Source organism: Erythrolamprus reginae, chromosome 3 (genome assembly GCF_031021105.1).
Source record: "Erythrolamprus reginae isolate rEryReg1 chromosome 3, rEryReg1.hap1, whole genome shotgun sequence".
NCBI classification, from domain to species: domain Eukaryota; kingdom Metazoa; phylum Chordata; class Lepidosauria; order Squamata; family Dipsadidae; genus Erythrolamprus; species Erythrolamprus reginae.
In genome coordinates this window covers 48,589,823-48,613,305 of record NC_091952.1, presented here as the reverse complement: position 1 = coordinate 48,613,305, position 23,483 = coordinate 48,589,823, and the positions used below count along the sequence as shown (strand labels likewise).

The window sequence follows — 23,483 nt, the reverse complement described above, 5'->3', positions numbered from 1 at the left end:
TCTGGGTTAGATTGTTGCTTAAGTAGATGGATGATGAAGGCAGGCAGATTGAGCTGTCCAAAACTGAGATTCTAAGAATTCCACTGCACCAGCTTAGAAGTATTATTTCATCTTTATATAGGTCTAAATAGTATGAAACTGGCTCACAAGCACAAGTATTTTCAGTACTGTGTACTGCTTTTCCATTACCTAAGCCACTAATGCTCTACAAATAATCAAGAATAGTATTAAAATACTATTTTATGAGTGTGATTTGTGTTTAGGGGTAAATCATTAACAGTAAATTAAGGTTTTTTTCACTTGTTTAGGTTTCTGTCTCTTACGCAACTCTTAATAGCACAGGAAATCTGTGGATTAACAACATTAACACTGACCATCCTCAGTTTAATATAAAGAGGCGGAATGGAGAAATAATGAAAAGATAAAAAGGTTTGAAATGGGAGTTGTGTAGTCTTTCACACAATAAACATAGAAGATTATAAGAAAAAGACCTCATGGTCCATCTAGTCTGCCCTTATACTATTTCCTGTATTTTATCTTAGGATGGATCTATGTTTATCTCAGGCATGTTTAAATTCAGTGACTGGATTTACAAACCTCATCTCCTGGAAGATTGTTCCAAGTATCTACTACTTTCAGTAAAATAATATTTTCTCATAATGCTTCTGATCTTTCCCCCAACTAACCTCAGATTGTGCCCCCTTGTTCTTGTGTTCCCTTTTCTATTAAAAACACTTCCCTCCTGAACCTTATTTAACCCTTTAATATATTTAAATGTTTCGATCATGTCCCCCCTTTTCCTTCTGTCCTCCAGACTATACAGATTGTGTTCATTAAGTCTTTCCTGATACGTTTTATGCTTAAGGCCTTCCATCATTTTTGTAGCCCGTCTTTGGACCTGTTCAATTTGATCAATATCTTTTTGTACATGAGGTCTCCAGAATTGAACACAGGATCAAAAGCTTTCTTAAGCTTTCTTTTGATAAGAATCAAAAGCTTTTTTACTTTTGAATTAGTTTAGCCAAAAGAAAAAAGTACTTCACATATAAGAACTGAAAGTGTATGTTAGTGTTTACTTTTAAAGTAATATCAAAATTATCAACAGTGCATACATTACTCAGTATTACATAAATGCTTCTTTACAGCTCAAGGCTGCATAGTGGTTGGGGTATCTTATAAGAGACTAAATATTCCACTGGGCTCCAGTAAGGCTGTCCTTAATCTAATAAAGTTTTAAGCTACCAGAGGTCTTCGAACCCGGCAACTTTTAAGACTTGTAGACTTCAACTCCCTGAATTCTGGGAATTGAAGTCCACAACTCTTAAACTCTGCCAAGTTTGGGGATAAACCAACCATCAAAAAGTCAGGGGAATCTTCTGCTTCTGAGCTGTATGATCCTTTCATAGGCCGCAACTCAGCTTCTTCTAGCCCACACAAATTTCATTTATAAGTCTAAGGAATATAATGACAGGACAGGACTAGTGGTCCTTGCTTCCTTATTCCAGGATCATCAAACCACAAACTGTGATCACATTAGAGGGAATGCGCAGTGCAAGCTTTGAAAGTTCCCTTGAAAGGAGTGATTTCCACGAGACCAAAACAGGTTTATCTTCAAAAGGAAGGCACCATCCGAGATGATCAGCTTTTTCTGGCTTGTCCCCAAGATTATAGCAAAGGCTGGTGGCGTTATCTTAAAGGACAGATGGAGTAAGTAGTTAGGACAAGGTCTACAAACACTTGAAATCAGTATGCACGTAATATTAATTTTTACAGGCAGTCCTCGACTTGTGACCACGATTGACCCCAACCTGTCTGTTGCCCAGACATTCGGTAAGTGAATTTTGCCCCGTGTTACGACTTTTCTTGCCACGGTTGTTAAGTGAAATCACTGAAGTTAGTGACATGGTCGTTAAGTGAATCCAGCTTTCCCCATTCACTTGATTTGTCAGATGATCACAACAGGGGATCATGTGACCACGGGGAGAGGAAATGCTGCAACAGTCGTAAGTGTGAAAAATGGTCATAATTCAATTTTTTTCAGGGTCGTCGTAACTTTGAATGTTTATTAAAGGAATAATTGTAAGTCAAGGGCTACCTACATTGTACTTTTCACATACACCTTAACTCTGTTTCATTATTTACACCAGTGATGTGTTTCTGCAGGCCACTTTGCCTGTACCGGTGGTAGGAATTTAGCCCCGGCTGGCCACACCCCCAGACTGGTCCTCCATTCACCGCTTCCTGGAAGCAGCTTGGAAAGAACCCTACCCCCACACACAGGAGGCTTCTGCTCATGTGCAGAGGGTCATTTGCAAGATGTGATGCACTTCTGACATGATGGGGAAGGTACCCATCCCTGATTTAGGCCAATCAATAATTTAATTTAATAATAATAATAACAGAGTTGGAAGTGTTGTACATACTCCTGGTCAGTTGGAGGATGATGAAGAAATTGAGGACTCTGATACAGATAGTGTTTATGAATTAGTGGTGGGCCTGGGGTTACAGGTAGTAGAACAGGTGGGAGGCCAGCCACAGGATGTGGCTATGAGTCCAGAATCTAGCGAGGAAGAATCAGACGTTCGCTGGGACAATCCTAAATTCAGAAGGGCCCAAAAACGTAAAGAACAGGTGTTTGGAATTAGATATTAAGTGGAGGAATGGGTTAAATATTGGAGTGATGTATTTGGTACGTCAGGGGGTCAGTGGGGAAGAAGGGTGGAGTTTCAATGTTGTAGGGTGAAAAATGAAAGGTTTCCGTTCAGCTCCCAAGCAAGCAAATGCATTCTGTGTTATTTTACAGCCATTTCTGCTGTTTTTGAATCATGCTGTGAGTACATAAATCTTGTTAAACGGAGAAGGCTGGGAGGAATGTATGAGGAATGCAATTAAGAAAGATAACGGGCTGAGAGGAATGTGCTAGTATGAACTGTATTTTGAATACGGAAGGGAAGAGGAATAAAGATGGAGTTTCTTTGTTTATGAAATACTGCATTTAGTAAGAGTTATTTGTAATAGTTAAAGTTCTACCAGAAATCAGAACAGGAAGGGACATTGAAGGTCTTCTAGTCCAACCCCCTGCTTAGGCAGGAAAACCTACACTACTTCAGACAAATGGTTATCCAACACCTGCTTAAAAACTTCCAGTGTTGAGGCATTCACAACTTCTGGAGGCAAGCTGTTCCATTGATCCACCATTCTGGCAGTCAGGAAATTTTTCCTTAGTTCTAAGTTACTTCTCTCCTTGTTTAGTTTCCTTGCTTCTTGTCCTACCCTCAGGTGCTTTGGAGAATAGGTTGACTCATTCTTCTTTGTGGCAACCCCTGAGATATTGGAACACTGCTATCATGTCCCTCCTGATCCTTCTTTTCATTAAACTAGCCATGTCCAGTTCCTGCAACTGTTCTTCATATGTTTTAGCCTCCAGTCATCTTACCATCTTTGCTGCTCTTCTCTGCACTTTTTCTAGAGTCTCAATATCCTTTTTCCATCATGGCGACCAAAACTGAATGCAGTATTCCAAGTGTGGCATATAAATCAAATGTATTTGATTTATATGCTGCCAATCCCGTGGGTGGGATTGTACTTTTTTTAAACCTGAAGATTGGGATTTTGTTTTTGTAAACAATGTGGATAGATTTTCAGCTGCTAATCATCGGATCCACACATGTTTTTCCATTGACACTGGTGAGGTAGGACACTTACATGGCTTCAAATCCCAGGGATCCATCCCCTCATTTTAAATTGCTGTAAGTCTTTGGCAGTCTTAGTCGGCTGTTCTGAAACGTGCCCGGTGGGTTTAGCTTCTGACATGCAGCTGTAGCAGGAGGTGGAGAGAGAGAGAAGAGAAGTAAATGTGTTTAATTCATTATTTATTTTATAATTCTATCATGTGTTCTGTCTGGCCAGATCAGTTATCAGGAATAAAGACCCACACACGCTGTTTCCAAAGTCTCAATAAGCAAGGTCTATTGGTAAAGCAGTTTTATACAATGATGAACGCAAGGGATTTCATGATGGCCACAGTTATCTAATTAGCAAGACAGTCCGGGACGCACGCCAGCTAAAGTCATAAATCTCCACTGAGGTGCCTCTGATAGTTTAACCACGCTCACAGATCAGGCTGCAGCAGCTCATACAAAAAGCCAAAAACAAAGCCCATGGGAGGAGGAGAAGTCTCTCAGATCCCAGGCACTGTCTTCCATGTTGGGGAATGTTGTTTGCCCAACCCCCTTTCCCAGCAGCTGTCTTTATATACTCCCAAGGAGTGGTTAAATGTCCCATAGATATAATCAACTCTAACAACCCCTTCTAGAGAGATATTCATTTCTGGATCTCATCCTCCTTATTCTTGCATCTAACGGGTCCTGATCATTAAAGTCCCCATCGTTGTCTGACTCAGACAGTACCCTAACTGGGGGTTCTACAGTCTCCGGTGGTTCCTCAGTCCCTAACCCTTCCTCATTCTCACTCTCAGACTCGGCAAGAACACTGGCCTGTGATGCCAGTACTCCCATCTTATGGTTTTCAAAACCCATGACCAGCTGAGGCAGACATGGACCATTCACAACAATTATTTATTTATTTTTATTTATTAAATTTGTATGCCGCCCCTCTCCGGAGACTCGGAGTGGCTCACAACAAAAACAACAATGTGACAAATCCAATATATTAAAAGACATCTAAAAACCCATTATTAAAACCATGCAACACAATCACACCATACATAAACAATATAAGCACAGGGGTATTTTAATTTCCCCATGCCTGACGACATAGATGGGTCTTCAATAGCTTATGAAAGGCAAGGAGGGTGGGGGCAGTTCTGATCTCTGGGGGGGGTTTGATTCCAGAGGGCCGGGCCCCCCACAGAGAAGGCTCTTCGCCTGGGACCCGCCCGACGACACTGTTTAGTCGACGGGACCCAGAGAAGGCCAACTCTGTGGGACCTTATCGGTTGCTGGGATTCCGAAGGAGGAAACTTATGTTTCCCAAAAGGTCAGACAATTCTTGACTAGAACTTGAGTGGAGAAAACCGAATCAACCAGAACTCTAATCCTGTGTTATTCTCATATGGGAAATCCCATTGTTTGAAGTAGCATTAACCTCCCTCTCTACATATCAAGCAGTATTGCGAGCAAAACTCTGGCAGCCCACTTAGATTAACCCGAGTGCTACCAGTGGTGACCGTTGCTGAGAATTCTGGGAGCTGAAGTCCACACATCAGACAACATATGCAGATTTGGGAAGGAAAGCACTACACAGTACGAAAATATGTTAACTGTAAAAGTGCAAGAAGCAGGTCATCCTGTTTCACCAGAGGACTTCTCTTACAGAGTCAGTGCTCTGCTTGTGAACGGGTTACATTCAAGATTTATGATCAAGCCCATTTCATCCACCAGTCAAAACAAAGGCAGGTATGCGGCATGCTATAAATTATCTTCTCCCAAATTCAAGGATCTTCTAGGTTGGAATTGCAAACGCTTTTTTCTGTGTGCCCTGTGATTGTCCTGGCATCCAGAATATAGAAATTCTATATCTTCCTTGTACATAGGTCATGTTAATTTTCTCTCTATCGTTCCTAGTTTAGTGCATGTGCTGCTAATGGAAACACCAAGCAAATAACCTATAAACCAGGTTTTGCAGCCCATTATCCGGCATGAATACAAATGTCCTACTTCATGGCATTTCAAGATGATAAAGAATTGTGGTAATGAGGAATGATGTAACGGTATTTTGGTTTTACAACTTATGACCCTAACGGAACCCTAATTACTTTCAGGGAAGGTTACGGATGCTGATTACATCCTGGAACAGTGCAATTATAATAAATACATGCTAGTTTGTCAAGCATCCAAATTTTGATCACATGAAAGAGGCTGCTGTAATGGACGTTAGTGTGATTTCAGTGCGTTGTAACTTCTATCATTAAGTGAATGGTTTTAAATTGAGGACTACCTGAACTATCTAAACAAGACCCAGGTGGGTTTATTTCATGTTATCTGTAGATTAAGAACTTGCTTCTCACGAATGCAATCTGAGGACACACATGCCTACCATTTTAATAGAAGAAATGGCCTGTGAGGACAATCTTATCCCTGTGTATAGTTTTACTAACAATGCATTTCAACAGAATTGCAAAACTCTTTAGCGCAGTGATGGCGAACCTATGGCATGGGTGCCACAGGTGGCACACAGAGCCATATCTGCTGGCACGCAAGCCATTGCCCTAGGTCAGCTCCAATGTGCATGTATGTGCCGGCCAACTGATTTTTGGCTTCCACAGAGGCTCTGGGAGGGCGTTTTTGGCTTTCAGAGATCCTCTGGAGGAATGGGAGAGGTTGTTTTTACTCTCCCACAGCTCCAGGGAAACTTTTAGAGCTTGGGGAGGGCAAAAAACGAGCCTACTGGGCCCACCAGAAGTTTGGAAACAGGCTGTTTCCAGTCTACAGAGGGCCTCCAGGGGGATAGAGGGAGCTGTTTTCGCCCTCCCCAGACATTGAATTATAAGTGTGGGCACTCGTGCATGTATGATAGTGCGTACCCACTCCTCTTTTGGCGCCTGAGGAAAAAAAGGTGTCCCATCACTGCTTTAGCGTGTCTCTGTACATTCACTCACCTTTCTTCCCAATCCCAGCAGTTGGCTTAGTGGATCTCTGCCCACCAGATATTTCTGAACTCGCTGGTTTAAACTGGCTAGATTTCCCAGGAACTGTGCATCTGCCTGAAACAGCAGTACGATTGGTTGGCTTTGGCATTGGGAGTTGGCTTGCCAGTGTGGCAGTTAGTCTTGCTTGAATCTGACCAGAACCACCATGAGGCTTGGAGGTGGGTTGTCTTTTGGGGCCCTTGCCTCCCATAATTTTCACCTTACCTGGGATGGGGAAAAAAATATTTAAGGGAAAATCAGCAAAATGTTTCTAGACATAGCGACTGGATTCTACCTAATTCTTTAAATGTAAAAAGATGTGTAGGTTATAGGGGCCAAGATACCGTATTTTTCAGAGTATAAGACACACCTTAGTTTTTAGGGAGGCAAATAGGGAAAAAAATTCATCTGGCTAGCGTTCTTAGTTTGGTCAGTTTTCAGCACATCATTTTATTCCTAGTTAGGGCTTTTAAAAAAACTTTATTCGGAAAGAGTAACAATGAAAGAGCTGGGAACATCATTAGAAAAAAACATTCAGAACAAGTAGAGCAATGGAAAAAACCGTGCAAAGATTTAGGACTTGGAAAACATTCTTTGCAGAGAGTAACAATGAAAGAGCTTGAAAGCCGGTACGAGCTGGGAATATTTTTAGTACCTGGTTAGGGTTGGAAAGAAACATTCAGAGCAAGTAAAGCAATAAAAAAAAAACCTACAAAGACGGTTTGGAAAACATTCTTTGCAGAGAGTAACAATGAAAGAGCTTGCAAGCAGGTAAGAGCTGGGAACATTGTTAGCAGCTAGTTAGGGCTGGAAAAAAACAAGCTACATTCAGAGTATAAGACGCACCCAAATTAGCAGCCTCTTTTAGGGAAGAAAAAGGCGTGTCTTATACAGTGATAACTCTGCTTACGAACTTAATTTGTTCCGTGACCAGGTTTTTAAGTAGAAAAGTTTCTAAGAATAAGCAATTTTTCCCATAGGAATCAATGTAAAGGCAAATAATGCATGCGATTGGGGAAATCACAGGGAGTGTGGAGGCCCTGTTTCCTCCCAGGAGATTCCTAGAGAGGCCCCATGGAGGCTTCTCCCCACCTTTTCTGCCCCTGTTTCCTCCCAAGAGATTCCTAGAGATACCCCACAGAGGCTTCTCCCCTCCTTTTCCAACCTTGTTTCCTCCCAGGAGATTCCTAGAGAGGCCCCACGGAGGCTTCTCCCTGCCTTTTCCGGTTACAGTTTCGGAGGCTCAGGTTTGTAAGTGGAAAATGGTTCTTGAGAAGAGGCAAAAGAATCTTGAACACCCGGTTCCTATCTAGAAAAGTTCGTAAGTCGAGGTGCTAGTAGGTTGAGCTACCACTGTACTCCAATAAATAGGCACATTGTATATATGAATTTTCAAGAGTACTTAGAAGTCCCCCTCCTGCCATTCAGCAGTCACACAGCAAGGAATGGAGCAGTGGTGACTTTCACTTACCTTGAATGGGAGCGTGTGGGGTGCAGAGCCTTCTGCGCATGCACAGAGCAGTTTTGATGACATCCAGGCAGGTGGGTGGAGCTTCCCCCCACCTCTGCTACCAGTTCGCCTGATCTGGGGGAGAACTGTTAGCAACCCACCACCGGAATGAAGTATGAAACAAAGGCAACTCATAGTGAAAGGGGAAAATGGGTGAGCTTTAAACATTGGAATTAATGTTGATAACAGTTGGCCTATCAGCTAGAGCAGACCTGAGCAAGGGGCGGCCCACAGGCCGCATGCGGCCCGCCCACTGTCTGTGACGGGCCCGCCCGCTATCTGAGAATCAACCCTTCCCAAACTCCAATTTCTTTAATCTGAGCAGAACTTTGAACCAAACACTTTTCTTTTTTTATTTTTTTGTATCTCCTGCTGGTTGCAGTTCATCATCTCATCATTAAATAATGATGTAATTAGGTCCTCCATGTTTTCATTGTATTGTAAATCTTTGCATTGTTTAACATACTGTTTGTTTATGAAAAGATAGCATATGTATACTATATACAGTATTGGGTAGAACTGAGTTAATTATATTAGTCCTCTAAAACCATCCCAATTTCTCATGCGGTCCTATGGCAAAATTAATTGCCCACCCCTGAGCTAGAGAATCGGGCATTAATGATGGGTCAATAATATGTGGTATGTAGATAACACTTAAATTTCAATCTAGGGAAGACCCAGACTGAACAGCTTAAAAAACTGTTTATAAACTAGGTTATCTTTTGTTGCCACATAGCAGGTTGTGGATTCTAGTCCACTTTAAGCATGAAGTCAGCTGAGTGGCCTCGGGCCAGTTCCTCAGTGCTAGGAAGCAGACAATGACAAACCAGTTGTGAAATCTTGCCAAGATTTCCTTGAAACCTGATCAAGGAAATAAAGCAAATTACAAGCAATTTATTTTCACTTACTGGCATCTGTCTTTTGGAGAGGTGCCGTCTTTTCTGGAGCAACTGGATTTTTTTTCACAGGGCTGGTTCGGCGTGGACGCATCTGAGGATTTGGCTTTCTTTTCACTTCTGCAGTGAGCACTGTCCTTTGGTTAGAGGAAACCTGCACATACATACACAGCAAGATTCCAGAGGAAATTACATTTTATAACAAAGGTCTCCAAACCTGGCCACTTTAAGACTTGTGGACGTCAACTCTCAACTTGTAGAGTGGAGGTCTACAAGTCTTAAAGTGGCCGAAGTTGGAGACCACTGTTTTATAATTGTCTCATCCTAACATAAAGATGGCTCGTGCTCCATAAATTCAGAACTTTTCTGCTGTGCATGAAAAATAAACATATGGTCCTACATGCACATGCACACCCTCCCATGGATGAATATACAGTGATACCTTGTCTTACAAACTTAATTGGTTCCAGGACGAGGTTCTTAAGGTGAAACGTTTGTAAGATGAAACAATGTTTCCCATAGGAATCAGTGGAAAAGTGATTAATGTGGGCAAGCCCAAAATTCACCCCTTTTGCCAGCCGAAGCGCCCATTTTTGCGCTGCTGGGATTCCCCTGAGGCTCCCTTCCATGGGAAACCCCACCTCCGGACTTCCGTGTTTTTGCGATGCTGCAGGGGAATCCCAGCAGCGCAAAAACGAGCACTTCACTGGCAACGGAAGTCCAGAGGTGGGGTTTCCCAGCAAAGGGAGCATCAGTGAAATCGCAGCCTCGCAAAAACATCAAAGTCCTCGAAACCCCATCTCCGGACCTCTGTGTTTTTGCGATGCTGCGATTTCACTGAGGCTCCCCTCGCTGGGAAACCCCATCTCCAGACATCCGTTGCCAGCGAAGTGCCCTTTTTTGCACTGCTGGGATTCCCCTGTTGGGATTCCCCTACAGCATCACAAAAACACAGAAGTCCGGAGGTGAGGTTTCCCATGGAGGGGAGCCTCAGGGGATTCCCAGCAGTGCAAAAATGGGTGCTTCGCTGGCAACGGAAGTCCGGAGGTGGGGCATCCCAGCAGCGGCGGTGAGTTTGTAAGGTGAAAATAGTTTGTAAGAAGAGGCAAAAAAATCTTAAATCCCGGGTTTGTATCTCAAAAAGTTTGTATGACGAGGGGTTTGTAAGACAAGGTATCACTGTATATGAAGGCTACCGTATTTTTCAGAGCATAAGATGTAACTTAGTTTTTGGAGAGGAAAATACTCTCCTTACAAGATATTCATCTGGCTAGCATCCTTAGTATGGTCAGCTTCAGCACATTATTTTATCCCCTGGTTAGGGCTTTAAAAAATCTTATTCAGAGAGTAACAATGAAAGAGTTTGCAAGCCGTTAAGAGCTGGGGAAATCATTAGCACCTGGTTAGGGCTGGAAAGAAACATTTGGAGCAAGTTAGAGCAATTTTTAAAAACCTGCAAAGACTTAGGGCTTGGAAAACATTCTTCGCAAAGAGTAACAATGAAAGAACTTGCAAGGTAAAGACCTGGGAAAATTGTTAGCATCTAGTTAGGGCTGGGAAAAATTTAGGGCACCTGAATTTCCAGCCTCTTTTAGGGAGGGAAAATATGGAGTATGCATATTATACTCCAAAAAATACGATAATTGTGCAATTTACACGGGTGCTTTTTGAGGGGTTTATAGCCTTAGCTTGCATCGATACAAAGATAGGCTAAGCACCCTTTCAGCCTGGAGAACCATGCAAAAGTTAGCCACAACTTTTATCTGATGTACATTCTTAACGATCTGCCCCTTTCTCTCTCCTCCCTTCCCCACAGCCCTTCAGCAATACCTTTAGGCCTCGATCAGGAGACTTTTTAGCAGACGCATCTTTTGTTCTTTGCATTTTCCTTGTGGTGGTTTGAGGGAGGGTTTTCAAATGCGCCAATGGCTGTGGGCCTTTTGTGGTAGTGGGGAGGACAAGTACTTTCTCTGTTCTGTTGTCCCTGATGGTTGCCTGAAGCTTAAGGCAGAAATAAAACAGCTGCAGCTTTTGAACAGAACTACTATTCTGTAGAAAATTCACCAAAACATTTTACACAAATTTTCTATTGGTGGGGGGAGCAGTGATGGGCTCATACGGATACGGTCAGGTATGCAGAACCGGTATAAAAAATTTCAATTTTTTTTTCTTTTTCCCCCTTCTGGGCATGTTTTTCCTATTGCTCTAAATGACATTGAATGTGTAAAATTTTAGAAGAGCTGTGTATGCATGTGTACATACACATACAGTTTATATAGTAGATAATAATAATAATAATAATAATAATTATTATTATTATTATTATTATTATTATTTATTAGATTTGTATGCCACCCCTCTCCGAAGACTCAGGGCGGCTCACAACAATAATAAAAACAATATTATAGTAGAACAAATCTAATATTAAAAAACATATAAAACCCTATCATTATTTTTTTAAAAACAAAACAAAAAACCCCAAACAACACATTCATACCAAACATAAAACAAAGTATAAAAGAGCCTGGAGGTATAAGTGAGTCTTGAGTAGTTTACGAAATAGATAATGTATATTTTTGTGTGTCCGTCTGTAATATGTATGTACACGTATGGCACATATACTGTATATAGAATGAAATAGTATATTTTGGATGCTCAGTAATAGTAAATAGATGGGGAAATTGTATCTCTTCGAGGCGAGGAGAACCCTAACCCTAATCCAAACCCTTGACGTGAGTGACGTCAAGTTGGCCACCTTTAAGCCAGTCACATGACCTTTAAGCCACCCCCTGGTCACATGATCATCAAGCCACTCCCACATGGTCACATGGGTGGCCAATTGGGAGCCAGTGCAGCTCACGGAGAGTTGGTGCACCTAGGTACGCCCACAACAGCTCGTGCAGCTGCGTTCTGGACCAGCTGTACTCTCCGAATGCTCTTCAGGGCTAGCCCCATGTAGAGCGTGTTTGCAAAATTGTGTTATTCAAATAAGAAGGTGCTGGGTAGAGAAAGAAGATATCAGGATGGGAATTTTCTTTCACAATACTGAATTTGCAGTTTCCATTTTGCAAAATGGAAACGATTAAAGCTAAGCGATCTTTTACAGGGCTAGTGAATAGATTACCACAAAAATGTACTTGGAGAAATTGGTAGAGAAATGCTATATATTGTCACAATCCATATAATGAACTATTCCATCCTCTTTGTTATATGGTAATAGGAAGGTAATGCCAATAAGCACCATGCAGAGCTACTTAAAGATCTTTGTGTAACTACTGCAATATGGGGGAAAAGATTTTGCAACTGTGCCATCTCAGTTTAGAATATTAAAAAGAAACAAATCCCTTAGTTCTTTGGGTCTAGCAGTCCAGAAATTTGGGAGTGGGGGATTATATAGTAGATTTAAAAAGCCATCATATGTGCAATATATGTAGACAAAATGTCTACAAACGTTTTCAGTTAGCGAACCTGACATTGCAATCTTTTTTTGAGAGCTGTAACTCTTTAACAGAGTTGAAAGGCTGTTGGGAAAGGCTGACTAAGGATAATAAAGCATAAGCCTAGGAAGAAATCAGGATCAAAACCAATAGTTTCCTAAGCACAACCTTCGCGATCTGCATGCCTTATTGATGAGCTTCTGTCCTGCCACCATACCTGTTTATTGCCAGATGTCATTGTCTTCAGAGCCTTGGGTTCAGAGATCTTAGCTTGGGGAACATCAGGGCTGCAAATGTAAGATGTATTTTGGCATCTTCTGGGACTAGGCAAGTCCACCAGGCGGGAAGAAGAACTTTCATCTTTGGAAACCAGAGTTTTGGGGGAACCTTGGGCCAAGCAGGTAATTGGGTCCACTGTTGGGAGCAGAGCTTGCAGAGGACTGTCCTTCACATTGAAAGTTCTTCTCCGGGTGCTCTTAGTCTTCGTGCACAAGAACCTGACTGGGGATAAACACTCATGTTCTAGAACTGTCCCAAGCTTTGTTTCAGAACTCTTCTTCTTTTCCAGAAGCTGACATTTCTCAAGCTGCATAGCCAGCTGGTTAGCTTCTTTCATGACCTCCTCCAGCTTCATTGGAGTCAGGGGACTCCACTGGGGAGTTGACTTTTTGGCCCTTCCATCATACTGCTCCAACAAGGGGTTCAGATCAACTGTTTGTGCCACACTCTTGTCACTGAGTTCAACAGGACAAGTTACGGACTCTCCCTCTTCTTGTCTATAGCAGCAAACAGTGGAGAGAAAGAGAGAGAATATGAAACACATTTACACATTCAAGGAAACAGCCATGTAAGTCAAAATAAAGTTTCATATTTTTATTATTGTAGACCTGTTATGAGAACCATGTAATCCTAGCAATGAAAACAATGAGGAATTTAGACAGATGTGAAGATTAAGGATATTTTCTATGACAAGAGTTAAAGCAATCCCCTCCCCAATTGATAACATAAGAATATGGAAGCTAGATATTGTAATAGATCAAGAGAAAGGATTTGATAGAGTAGTGCCACCTACTTAAAAAACAAAACAAAAAAAGCCTGTCAGTTGGTCCTGGACAAAGTAAAGACTCCTTTAAAATTCTGATCACCGAGTAAAAACTCATACATTTTATAGATAAACTTTGAACATGTAATGTAAAAGAATGATGAACTAGAAAAAATTATTGTGCATAGCAAGATTGATTGAAATAAAAGAATGGAAAGTTAATGGAAAAATTGAATGAGCAGCATCAAGGAAATTATTGGAATATTCTTAGAAGGACCATCAGTTTGATCCTCAAAATAACAAGGAAGGACTGGACCTGAGTTCAAGGCCCTTAAAGTAACTAATTCCAGGTTTAATAAAAACAAAACAGAACACTGTTAGTGGTTGTGAAGGTATTTGCTTATCAACTTCGGACATTTGCTATTTACTCATGTGATAGCTTCTATGAATTGTCGGTAATGATTTTATTAGCCTTACCCATCCAATGGAGAAAACAGTTCAAAATCCAGAGTCTCATCAGCAATAAATTTTATATCTGAAAATAAGAAATCATAACCATTAGAAGCAGGGATGGGTTCCTCCCAGTTTGCCGGAATAAGTAGTGACCCGTTGGTGATGTCACAATAACATCACCAAATCAGATAGGTCGGGGCCGGTCTGTGGGCAACAACTTAAATATATATTTATATTTATAATATAAATATATATTTATATTTATATTTATAAATATATATTTATATTTATAAATATATATTTATATTTATAATATAAATATATATTTATATATATATTCATATGTATGTAGATTGTTCTAAGTTCGGGTTTTGCCCCGTGTAATATGTATTACATATTACAATTCATATGTATGTTCATATATATTCCTTCTGAGCACGTGCAGAAGCCTAGTTCCAGCACTGTGCATGCGATCGCCATCTTTTATTCTGCTTAGTTTCCCCCCTCCCCTGCATTTTTCTTTACGGTGCATTCGCGTAATGTTTATTTCTCAGCATAGCCAGGGTGGGCAGGCAGAGGCACAAAGTTAATTTATTTAGCTATGCTGGCTGGGGCAGGGGTAGGCAAAGTGGGACATGTTGGCTTTAACTACCAAAACTCCTGAGCTAGCCTGATTGGCTCAGGAATTCTGGGAATTGAAGTCCACAAGTCATAGAAGAGCCAACTGTATCTACCCCTGGGCTGGGGAATTCTGGGAGTTGAAGTCCACAAGTCTTAAAGTTGCCATGATTGGAGACTTCTGTTCTAGAAATTTCTCTGCAGTAGTTTATGCTCCCTACATACGGTGGGGGGGGGAGTATTTAGTCAGACACCAGTTGTGCAAGTTCTCCCACTTAAAAAGATGAGAGGCCTGTAAGACATCAACACCCTTGAAAATGTCCAAAGATATTTCACCAGAAGAGTCCTTCACTCCTCCACTCAAAACAGAATATCCTACGAAAATAGACTAACAATCCTGGGCCTAGATAGCCTAGAACTGCGGCGCCTAAAACACGACTTGAGTATTGCCCACAAGATCATATGCTGCAACGTCCTACTGGTCAATGACTATTTCAGCTTCAACAGCAACAACACAAGAGCAAGCAACAGATTCAAACTTAATACGAACCGCTCCAAACTTGACTGTAAAAAATATGATTTCAACAATCGAGTTATCAAAGCGTGGAACTCATTACCGGACTCAATCGTCTCAACTCCTAATCCCCAACATTTCTCCCTTAGACTATCCACGATTGACCTCTCCAGGTTCCTAAGAGGCTTCCTATGTATTTATGTATTGGACAAATGAATGAATGAATAAATAAATAAATAAATAAATAAATAAATAAATAAATAAATAAATAAATAAATTGACATCATAGGTAGACCCCAACCATGAGAGACAACATGAGAAAACACATCCAGAAGATCACATTGTCTGATTTTTAACGGATTTATTTGCAAATTATGGTGGAAAATAAGTAGTGATACCCCATCTTACAAACATAATTGGTTCCGGGATGAGGTTTGTAAGTTGAAAAGTCTTCACAAGGTTGCCACACACAGTTACTGGTATGTTGGCCCATTCCTCCATGCAGATCTCCTCTAGAGCAGTGATGTTTGGGGGCTGTCGCTGGGCAACACAGACTTTCAACTCCCTCCAAAATTTTTTTGTAAGTTTGAGATCTGGAGACTGGCTAGGCCACTCCAGGACCTTAAAATGCTTCTTACGAAGCCACTCCTTCGTTCACCTGGCGCTGTGCTTGGGATTATTGTCATACTGAAAGATCCAGCCACATTTCATCTTCAGTGCCCTTGCTGATAGAAGGAGGTTTGCACTCAAAATCTCACAATATATGGCCCCATTTATTCTTTCATGTACATGGATCAGTCGTCCTGGTCCCTTTGCAGAGAAACAGCCCCAAAACATGATATTGCCACCTCCATGCTTCACAGTAGGTATGGTGTTCTTTGGATGCAACTCAGCTGCTTGCCTATTGCAGATTTAGTCTTCCCAGCCTGGTGCAGGGATACAATTTTGTTGTTGGTGTCCTTCGACAGCTCTTTGGTCTTCACCATAGTGGAGTTTGGAGTGTGACTGTTTGAGATTCTGGACAGGTGTCTTATACTGATAACAAATTTAAGGAGGTGCCATTACTACAGGTAATGAGTGGAGGACAGAGGAACCTCTTAAAGAAGAAGTTACAGGTCTGTGAGAGCCAGAAATATTGCTTGTTCATAGGTGACCAAATACTTATTTTCCACCATAATTTGCAAATAAATTCGTTAAAAATCAGACAATGTGATTTTCTGGATGTGGTTTCTCATGTTGTCTCTCATGGTTGAGGTCTACTTATGATGTCAATTACAGGCCTCTCTCATCTTGCACAACTGGTGTCTGACTAAATCCTTTCCCCCCCACTGTATGTGTGTGTCTGTCTGTGTGGATACTAGGTTGTATTCCTCTTCGCTCCCAAGATGGCTCACCCTCCTAGCCGAGAAGGCAAGGGGACAATGGGCGGGAGCTAGGAGGACCTTGCGAGCCAATCTGTTCACCCAGGGGTTTCCAACCTTAGCGGCTTTAAGACTTGTGGGCTTCAACTCCCAGAATTCTGGGAGTTGAAGTCTACAAGTCTTAAAGCCACCAAGGTTGGAGACCCCTGTGTTCACCAATGGGCTGAGGTGAAGGGAAAGACTACAGTGCGGAGGTCGAAAAGACAGGAGCCGCTTTGCCTCGGCTGGTAGTGGCAAAAGCCTGTCGCCAGGGTAACAAGCAGCTACGGAGGCCACGGTGGGGCAAAAAGGACTCAGAATGTGAACGCCTTTAGATGAGGACGAGCGCTGCTGCAACCGCTGACCCCCTAGCCCACCGTTTAGTCCAACCCTGGGGTCATTTTTGCTGCCCCACGTACTAACTCTACCCATATGGTTATTAGTCAAGGGTTTTTTTAATGTCAATTTTTCTCTGTGGTTTGCTGCCGTTCTTCTGAATCCTACCAATGGGATTGGTAGGAAAGAGGGGAGGGGGAGCTGGAGTTCTTGCTCCATGCCTTTGGGCCAGGTTCTTTATAGCTGGATTCAGGTACAGCCAAGTACAACCTTGCTTAAACATAGTTTAGGTCAGTGATGGCGAACCTTTTTTTCCACTGCCCACTGTGGCCTCCGTAGCTGCTTGTGCTATCGCGCATGTGTGAGTGCCCACACCCATAATTCAATACCTGGGGATGGCAAAAATGTCCCCCTGGAGGCCTTCTGGAGGCCTGAAACAGCCCATTTCCAAATTCTGATGGGTCCAATAGTCTAGTTTTTTGCCTTCACCAGGCTCCAGAGGCAAAAATGCCGTTCCCCATTCCCCCAGAGACTCTACGGAAGCCAAAAATGCTCTCCCAGAATCTCCGGGTGAGTCGAAAATCAGTTGGCCGGTTTGCAAATACACATTGGAGCTGAGCTAGGGTAACAGCTCGTGTGCCAGCAGATATGGCTCCACATGGCACCTGTGGCACCCCTGCCATAGGTTCGCCATCACTGGTTTTTACTGTATGATGGATTAGGTTGAATGTGTATGATTGTATAGTTAGGGATTTTACTATGTTATTAATGTTTTTTAAACTGATTTCATTTTTCTACTATTGGATTTGTAATGTATTGTATTACTGTTATGTTGCCAGCCGCCCCGAGTCTTTGGAGAGGGATGGCATACAAATCTAATAAACTATAACTATAACAATAACAACGATAACAATAACAACAATAATAACAATAACAACAACAACAATAATAATTTATTAGATTTGTATGCCCCCCCTCTCCGAAGACTCAGGGCGGCTCACAACAATAATAACATAATAACAACACAAGAGCACACAACAGATTCAAGCTTAACATTAACCGCTCCAAACTTGACTGTAAAAAATATTACTTTAGTAATCGGGTTGTTGAAGCATGGAACTCATTACCGGACTCCGTAGTATCATCCCCTAACCCCCAACATTTTACCCTTAGACTGTCCACGGTTGACCTCTCCAGATTCCTAAGAGGTCAGTAAGGGGCGTACATAAGCGCACTAGAGTGCCTTCCATCCCCTGTCCTATAGTCTCTCCTATATCTCGTATTTCTTCTCTACTATATCCTCTATAACCTTCATTGTGTATTGGACAAAATAAATCAATAAAAATAAAAATAAAAAACAATAAATGATAGCAATATTACAATAAAACAAATCTAATATTAAAAACATCTAAAAACCCCATCATTTAAAACCATGCAACACACACATACCATACATAAAATATTTTTTTTAAAAGCCTGGGGGAGATGTCTCAGTTCCCCCGTGCCTGGCGATACAGGTGGGTCTTAAGTAATTTGCAAAAGACAAGGAGGGTGGGGTCAGTTCTAATCTCTATGGGGAGTTGATTCCAGAGGGCCGGGGCCGCCACAGAGAAGGCTCTTCCCCTGGGGCCCGCCAAACGACATTGTTTAGTCGACGGGACCCGGAGAAGGCCAACTCTGTAACTATAACTAGGTGCTCCAGGTGAGCTATTCCCCCCCCCCACTATGCCTAAACATACCACTGCCTTTCACCCACCCCTCTTCCTCGCACCTGGGGACAGCAGGGACAAACAGCAGGGGAGCAGCTCCAGATGAGTCCGTGTCTCCCAAAGCTGCCACTATTGGAGCCACAACAGGTGAGAGGCGGGCACGGCAGCTATATGTTTGGACAGGGCGAATTGGGGGGGAATGGTTCTGGCCCCGCTCCACCACATCAGCAAAGAAGCACAGAAGTTCCAGCCCATCTGCTCCATGCGTGAAGTGGGCAGCGTGAGGGGAGCACTTGGCAGCAGCAGGTTACGCAAAGGAGGAACAGCAGGGGGACCCCTTCCCCTCCCCTCCCCGCATGAAGATGAACTACTGCTGCCCTGAGCTCGCTGCTCCCCCACTAACGCCCCAGCCCTGCTCAACCACATTTCTTTGCTGGTCTCGGAGCCGAAGCCAGGAAGGCGAGAGGAGCAGCTGTGGCGGCAACCACACTCCAGGGTAGCACAGCCCTCCCAGAGCACTTTCTTCCTCTTCCCTCTGCCGAGAAGAGAAAAAGAAAAAGGAAGGAAGGAAGGACATAAAAGAAGGAAAGGAAAGGGGAGAGGGAAAGGAAAGACGGGAACGGAAGGGAGGAGCTACAGCTCTGGAATATGGGACTGACTTTCTCACCAACATCAGCAAGCCACCATCAGTCTGCCCATCTTTGTTTTCCTTCACTCAGATTGATCAAGCTTCTTGAGAGAAGGAATACAGGTTTCCAGGAACAGGCACTTTCTCTTGGACCTCCTACCCAAGGCCTTGCAGAAGCAGACAAGTAGGCCTGAAAAGTGGCTAAGCTCCCCACCACCAGTGGTCTGCAGGATTTAAAATTATGAATTTAGTGGTCCCTGAGGTCCAAAAGGTTGGAGACCCCTGGTCTATCATACTCTTGGGCAAAGCATGTGAGCCATTTACTCCTTTCAATGGTCCATGAAAGTACATCTATACATATAGATAATAAAGTGAACAAAATTTTTACAGATCTATAAAAACCTTGGGTGTGACAAGGGATGGCTGGGAGGGGAGGAGCTAGGCGAAGCACCTCTTGACATGAGTGACATTGAGTTGGCCCTGCCAATCCAGTCACATGGCCATGAAGCCACTCCCACCCAGTCACATGACTGCCTAGCCACTCTCACCATGTCACATGACTGTCAAGCCACTGCCACAAAATCAAGCAACATCCACAGAGTGGTAATAAAAATTTTGGAACCCACCCCTGATTAGAAGATGTAACCTAAATATTTAACCTTTTCCATCACTACAAATATTACCTAGGAAGGAAAAAGAGAGAGAGACAAAGACAGAGGGGGGGAGAGGGAGGGAGAGCGCTCTATTCGTTGTACTTTGTAGTGAAGTATATTCTCAAGAAAAAGCTTCTTAAAGCCCTTATAAACTGCATAGAAACAAAATATGTTAATTCTTGTGGTTTGAATCACATGGAAAATTAGTGGCAAAACAGAAAAATAAAGTCATCTGTCTATTAATCATTCTGCTACTAATGACTTTAATATCTTCTGAGAATTATACATGTCATGGGGAACCTGACCTAGACAATTATGAGTAGTTAGGCATATTTATACCAAATGAAATCTACCAGAATAAACTTACAATTCTTTATATGTACAGAAAGCTTCACACCAAGTATTACACAGTGTTAAAAAAGTTTCTACATCATCCTGAAAGGGGACTTTTACAAAGAAGACTGATATTATAAAATTTTAGCAACAAGTTGTAATGTTTCTGGTCCAAATGACCAAATGGTGTGGAACAATTTCATGCATATATTTAAATGCATAGACACTGACTTTCTGTACTCACCCTTTGATGATTCCATTCTTTCTAGCAATTATCTCAGGATACTACTATATAATCGAAGTGGAAAGATAACAGTTAAATACATCTTGAATGTTAAGGGAGATGTATTCTGCTAGTTTTACATATTAAAAAAATAACAACTCAATGAGAACACAGAAAGCTGTTATCTTCAGATTATTGGCTTTGATATTCCAGGTTTTCAGGCAAACAGTTTTTATTTGAAAGTTTAATCCTGGTTCGATCACACAAAACCATTGTTTAATAATTTAATAGCAACTTTAAAACTGACATCCACTATTTTTATTTTAAAAATATGAAATCCATAAAATAATGTATGTGTGTTAATTGTATAAGAGTCGTTATCGATAACATTATATTCTGCAAAATTGGGATTTGGAAAAAGCCTACTCAACAAATGGTACAGAGGTTACAGAAATCTCACTAATGGCAGATTGAAAAAGCCTGCTTAGTGAAATACAGTGTAAACAATTGTAGATGAGGAAAAAAAATACAAGAGTGCTTCAAAAATTAGAATTCAAAATACTCTATAATTTGTATATAAAAACACAATGACTAGGAATGTAATCAGAGAGAGCAAGAACCAGTGCAGATTAGCAAATACAGAAATATTTGAACGAAAGAGTTTTGGAATTGGGTATAAAATGCTCTGGGATGATACTGAAGTTTTGAAAGGTATATTTTAGAGATCTGTGTGGACATGAAAGAGACACATGAAACAAATGCTGTAAATGTTAGCAGTCCAGAAAAAATAGACAAAAATAAACACAATGAGAAGATTGAAAAATGTAGGGAAGTTAAACTATGGATGTGATTTGCTTATGAAGTGACTGTGCTACTTGTTCATTTGTATGCAAAAGACATGCATCTGTGCCTACCTTTGAAAGAATGAAAAGTGAAAGGTAGGAAGAGTGAATGCATAACTACAAGGAGTTTAGTTTATTAAGGATGCCTGGGAAAGTGTTTGGCAGAATTCTCCTTGAATGTTATTATCTGAGAAGAATCTAAGAAGTGCAGGGCAGCTTTACACAAGGCAGGGGTTGTTGCACAGATTAGATCTTACTTTTCAGCAGTTCACTGAGAAATGTATGAGTGTGAGAAAGATGATTTATTGTAGAGTTGTTAATATGTGTAAGTAGACAAGGAAGCCAATTGCCTAGAACAAAAATTTCCAATTTTTGTGGAAATGGAACTGAAAGATAGTTGCTGAATGTGTTAAGAGTGACATTTGGAAATAAAATGTGCATAAGAATGAACAGAGTGCTTAGCAAACTCTTTCCTAATAAGTGGGGAATAATTTCCTTTTAATGTACTTGAATATATGTATAAATAATACTTGTGGCAATATTAAAGGCAGATTGATTATGAATAGAAATAGCTGTGTATTTTTGCATGTAGCTCCTGTTTGTTATTGACTGAAAATACCCATGATTTTCAGCAAATATTAAATGAATTGTATGAAATATGGGGGAGTAATTTTGTGATATAATGAAGACTGAGCTACAGAGAAAACACATGCAGTAAAGGAAAAGGAAGTGGGTTAAATGGAAGAGAAGACCAAGAGATTGGACGGAATAGATGAAATCTTCAAAAAGAGGGGAGAAATTTAAGAATAGGCAAGAACACTTTGCGGGGTAGAAAAGTGTGGAGAACAAAATGGTGCTGATATCAACTTATTTAGTTACAGTATCTTTTACTTTTTTTCTTGCCCTTTTTTGCTTACTCCTTATTCTGTGCTTTGAAAGTGGTTACATTTAATGTGGTTACATTAAATATTAGAAACCTCTTGCTCTTAAAATTGTTACAAATTGTAGGGTAGTTTCATTACATTATTAACCCAGCATCTGACAAATGCAGGCAGAAAAGTGGGAGGGAAGAACTCGAAACAAAAGACTTCGGAATGCTGGGTTGCAATTTCTCAGGCAATCCAAAGGACTGCAGCTTTTTCTTCTCAATTTAGGGATAGAACTCAACAGTTCTCTACTCTGATTATTCAAAAGGACACTCACAATAACGACGTGGAGCATAAATGCCACCTCGGAGCAGCTTTTGTATATCGCCAGGGTTGAAATCAGTAGAATCGGCGAGCTTCCAAACAGCATAGCCCTGGCCACAGTTTATTTCAGGCAAGAATGAAGCCATCTGTATCCAATGTGCGTTTGACTCTCTTTTGTGTATCCCAAGATTGGGAGGGAAGTTCTTTTGAGTCTAACTATCCTCTGACTATAGTAACTAAATTGCAGCCATTTTGAGCAATATGCATATTTACATTATATTAATTATATTATATGCAAATAAATTATATTATATATTATCTAATTATATTTATTATAGTATATGCAAAGATATTATTATATTATATGCAAAGAAACCAAGTTCTCCTTTGTTTTAACCATTAAACCTAGTCTACGGAGAGGGGCGGCATACAAATCTAAATAATAATAATAATAATAATAATAATTATTATTATTATTATTATTACTATTATTAAAAAAAAGAAAAGAAAACAGCTTACAAAAATCGAGGGCAACCCTAACGGGGAGGCAGGCAAGAGTTTTACTTTGCTTGGAGGAAAATCTCCCTCTGCTCAGAGAGGAGGAGGAGGAGGGATGGATTCCCTGATACCTTAACATTGCAAGTTTTAAGTCCTGAGTAAAGGAGCTCAAGGCGGGCGTTTAAATTTGCAAACAAGAGCAAGGTACAAATGGAGTCTCTGCGCAATGATTTTACGCGTTCCCGTTTCGTTCTTAACCTCGGCGAACTCCTACGAAGTGCGGCTTCGTTTGGGCCCCTTTCGTGCGTAGAAAAATCTATCCGTCCCTCCATGCAACAAACATGCAACCCATCCCCGCCTCCAGCGTTACCATCTCCCCGCAGGCTCTCACCGCAAAGCTCTTCCGTTGCGCCAAGACCCCCCACAAAAAACAAGAGAGGCGAAAGCAAATTCGAATATCCCCCTTTTCATTTCGTCACAATAGAGTTCGGCGTTCCTTTATAGCGATTGGCCCAAGATGGGCGGAGTCCCGTCAGCCACGCCCTCCTTTTC

At 41.4% G+C, this 23,483-nt stretch overlaps 1 protein-coding gene and 1 pseudogene across 8 annotated transcripts; both read right to left on the bottom strand.

The window, feature by feature from the left end:
- Positions 1–1,053: 1,053 nt before the first annotated feature.
- PSRC1 (proline and serine rich coiled-coil 1) lies at positions 1,054–23,483 on the bottom strand. Of its 8 annotated transcripts, none has more exons than XM_070745171.1 (9): positions 23,323–23,483; positions 20,423–20,466; positions 14,012–14,069; positions 12,710–13,268; positions 10,886–11,056; positions 9,068–9,209; positions 6,620–6,874; positions 3,706–3,817; positions 1,054–1,690 (listed from the first exon to the last, which is right to left on the bottom strand). In XM_070745171.1, exons 2-8 carry the CDS (start codon positions 20,436–20,438, stop codon positions 3,735–3,737), a joined length of 1,284 nt encoding a protein of 427 aa, XP_070601272.1. In that variant the 5' UTR covers positions 20,439–20,466; positions 23,323–23,483; the 3' UTR covers positions 1,054–1,690; positions 3,706–3,734. The 8 variants fall into 8 exon arrangements, with proteins under 8 accessions (XP_070601272.1, XP_070601273.1, XP_070601274.1 ...); XM_070745172.1 differs by having other exon boundaries at positions 20,423–20,463; positions 23,323–23,482; XM_070745173.1 differs by having other exon boundaries at positions 23,302–23,405.
- Positions 5,519–5,614, bottom strand: LOC139166085 (U6 spliceosomal RNA; annotated as a pseudogene).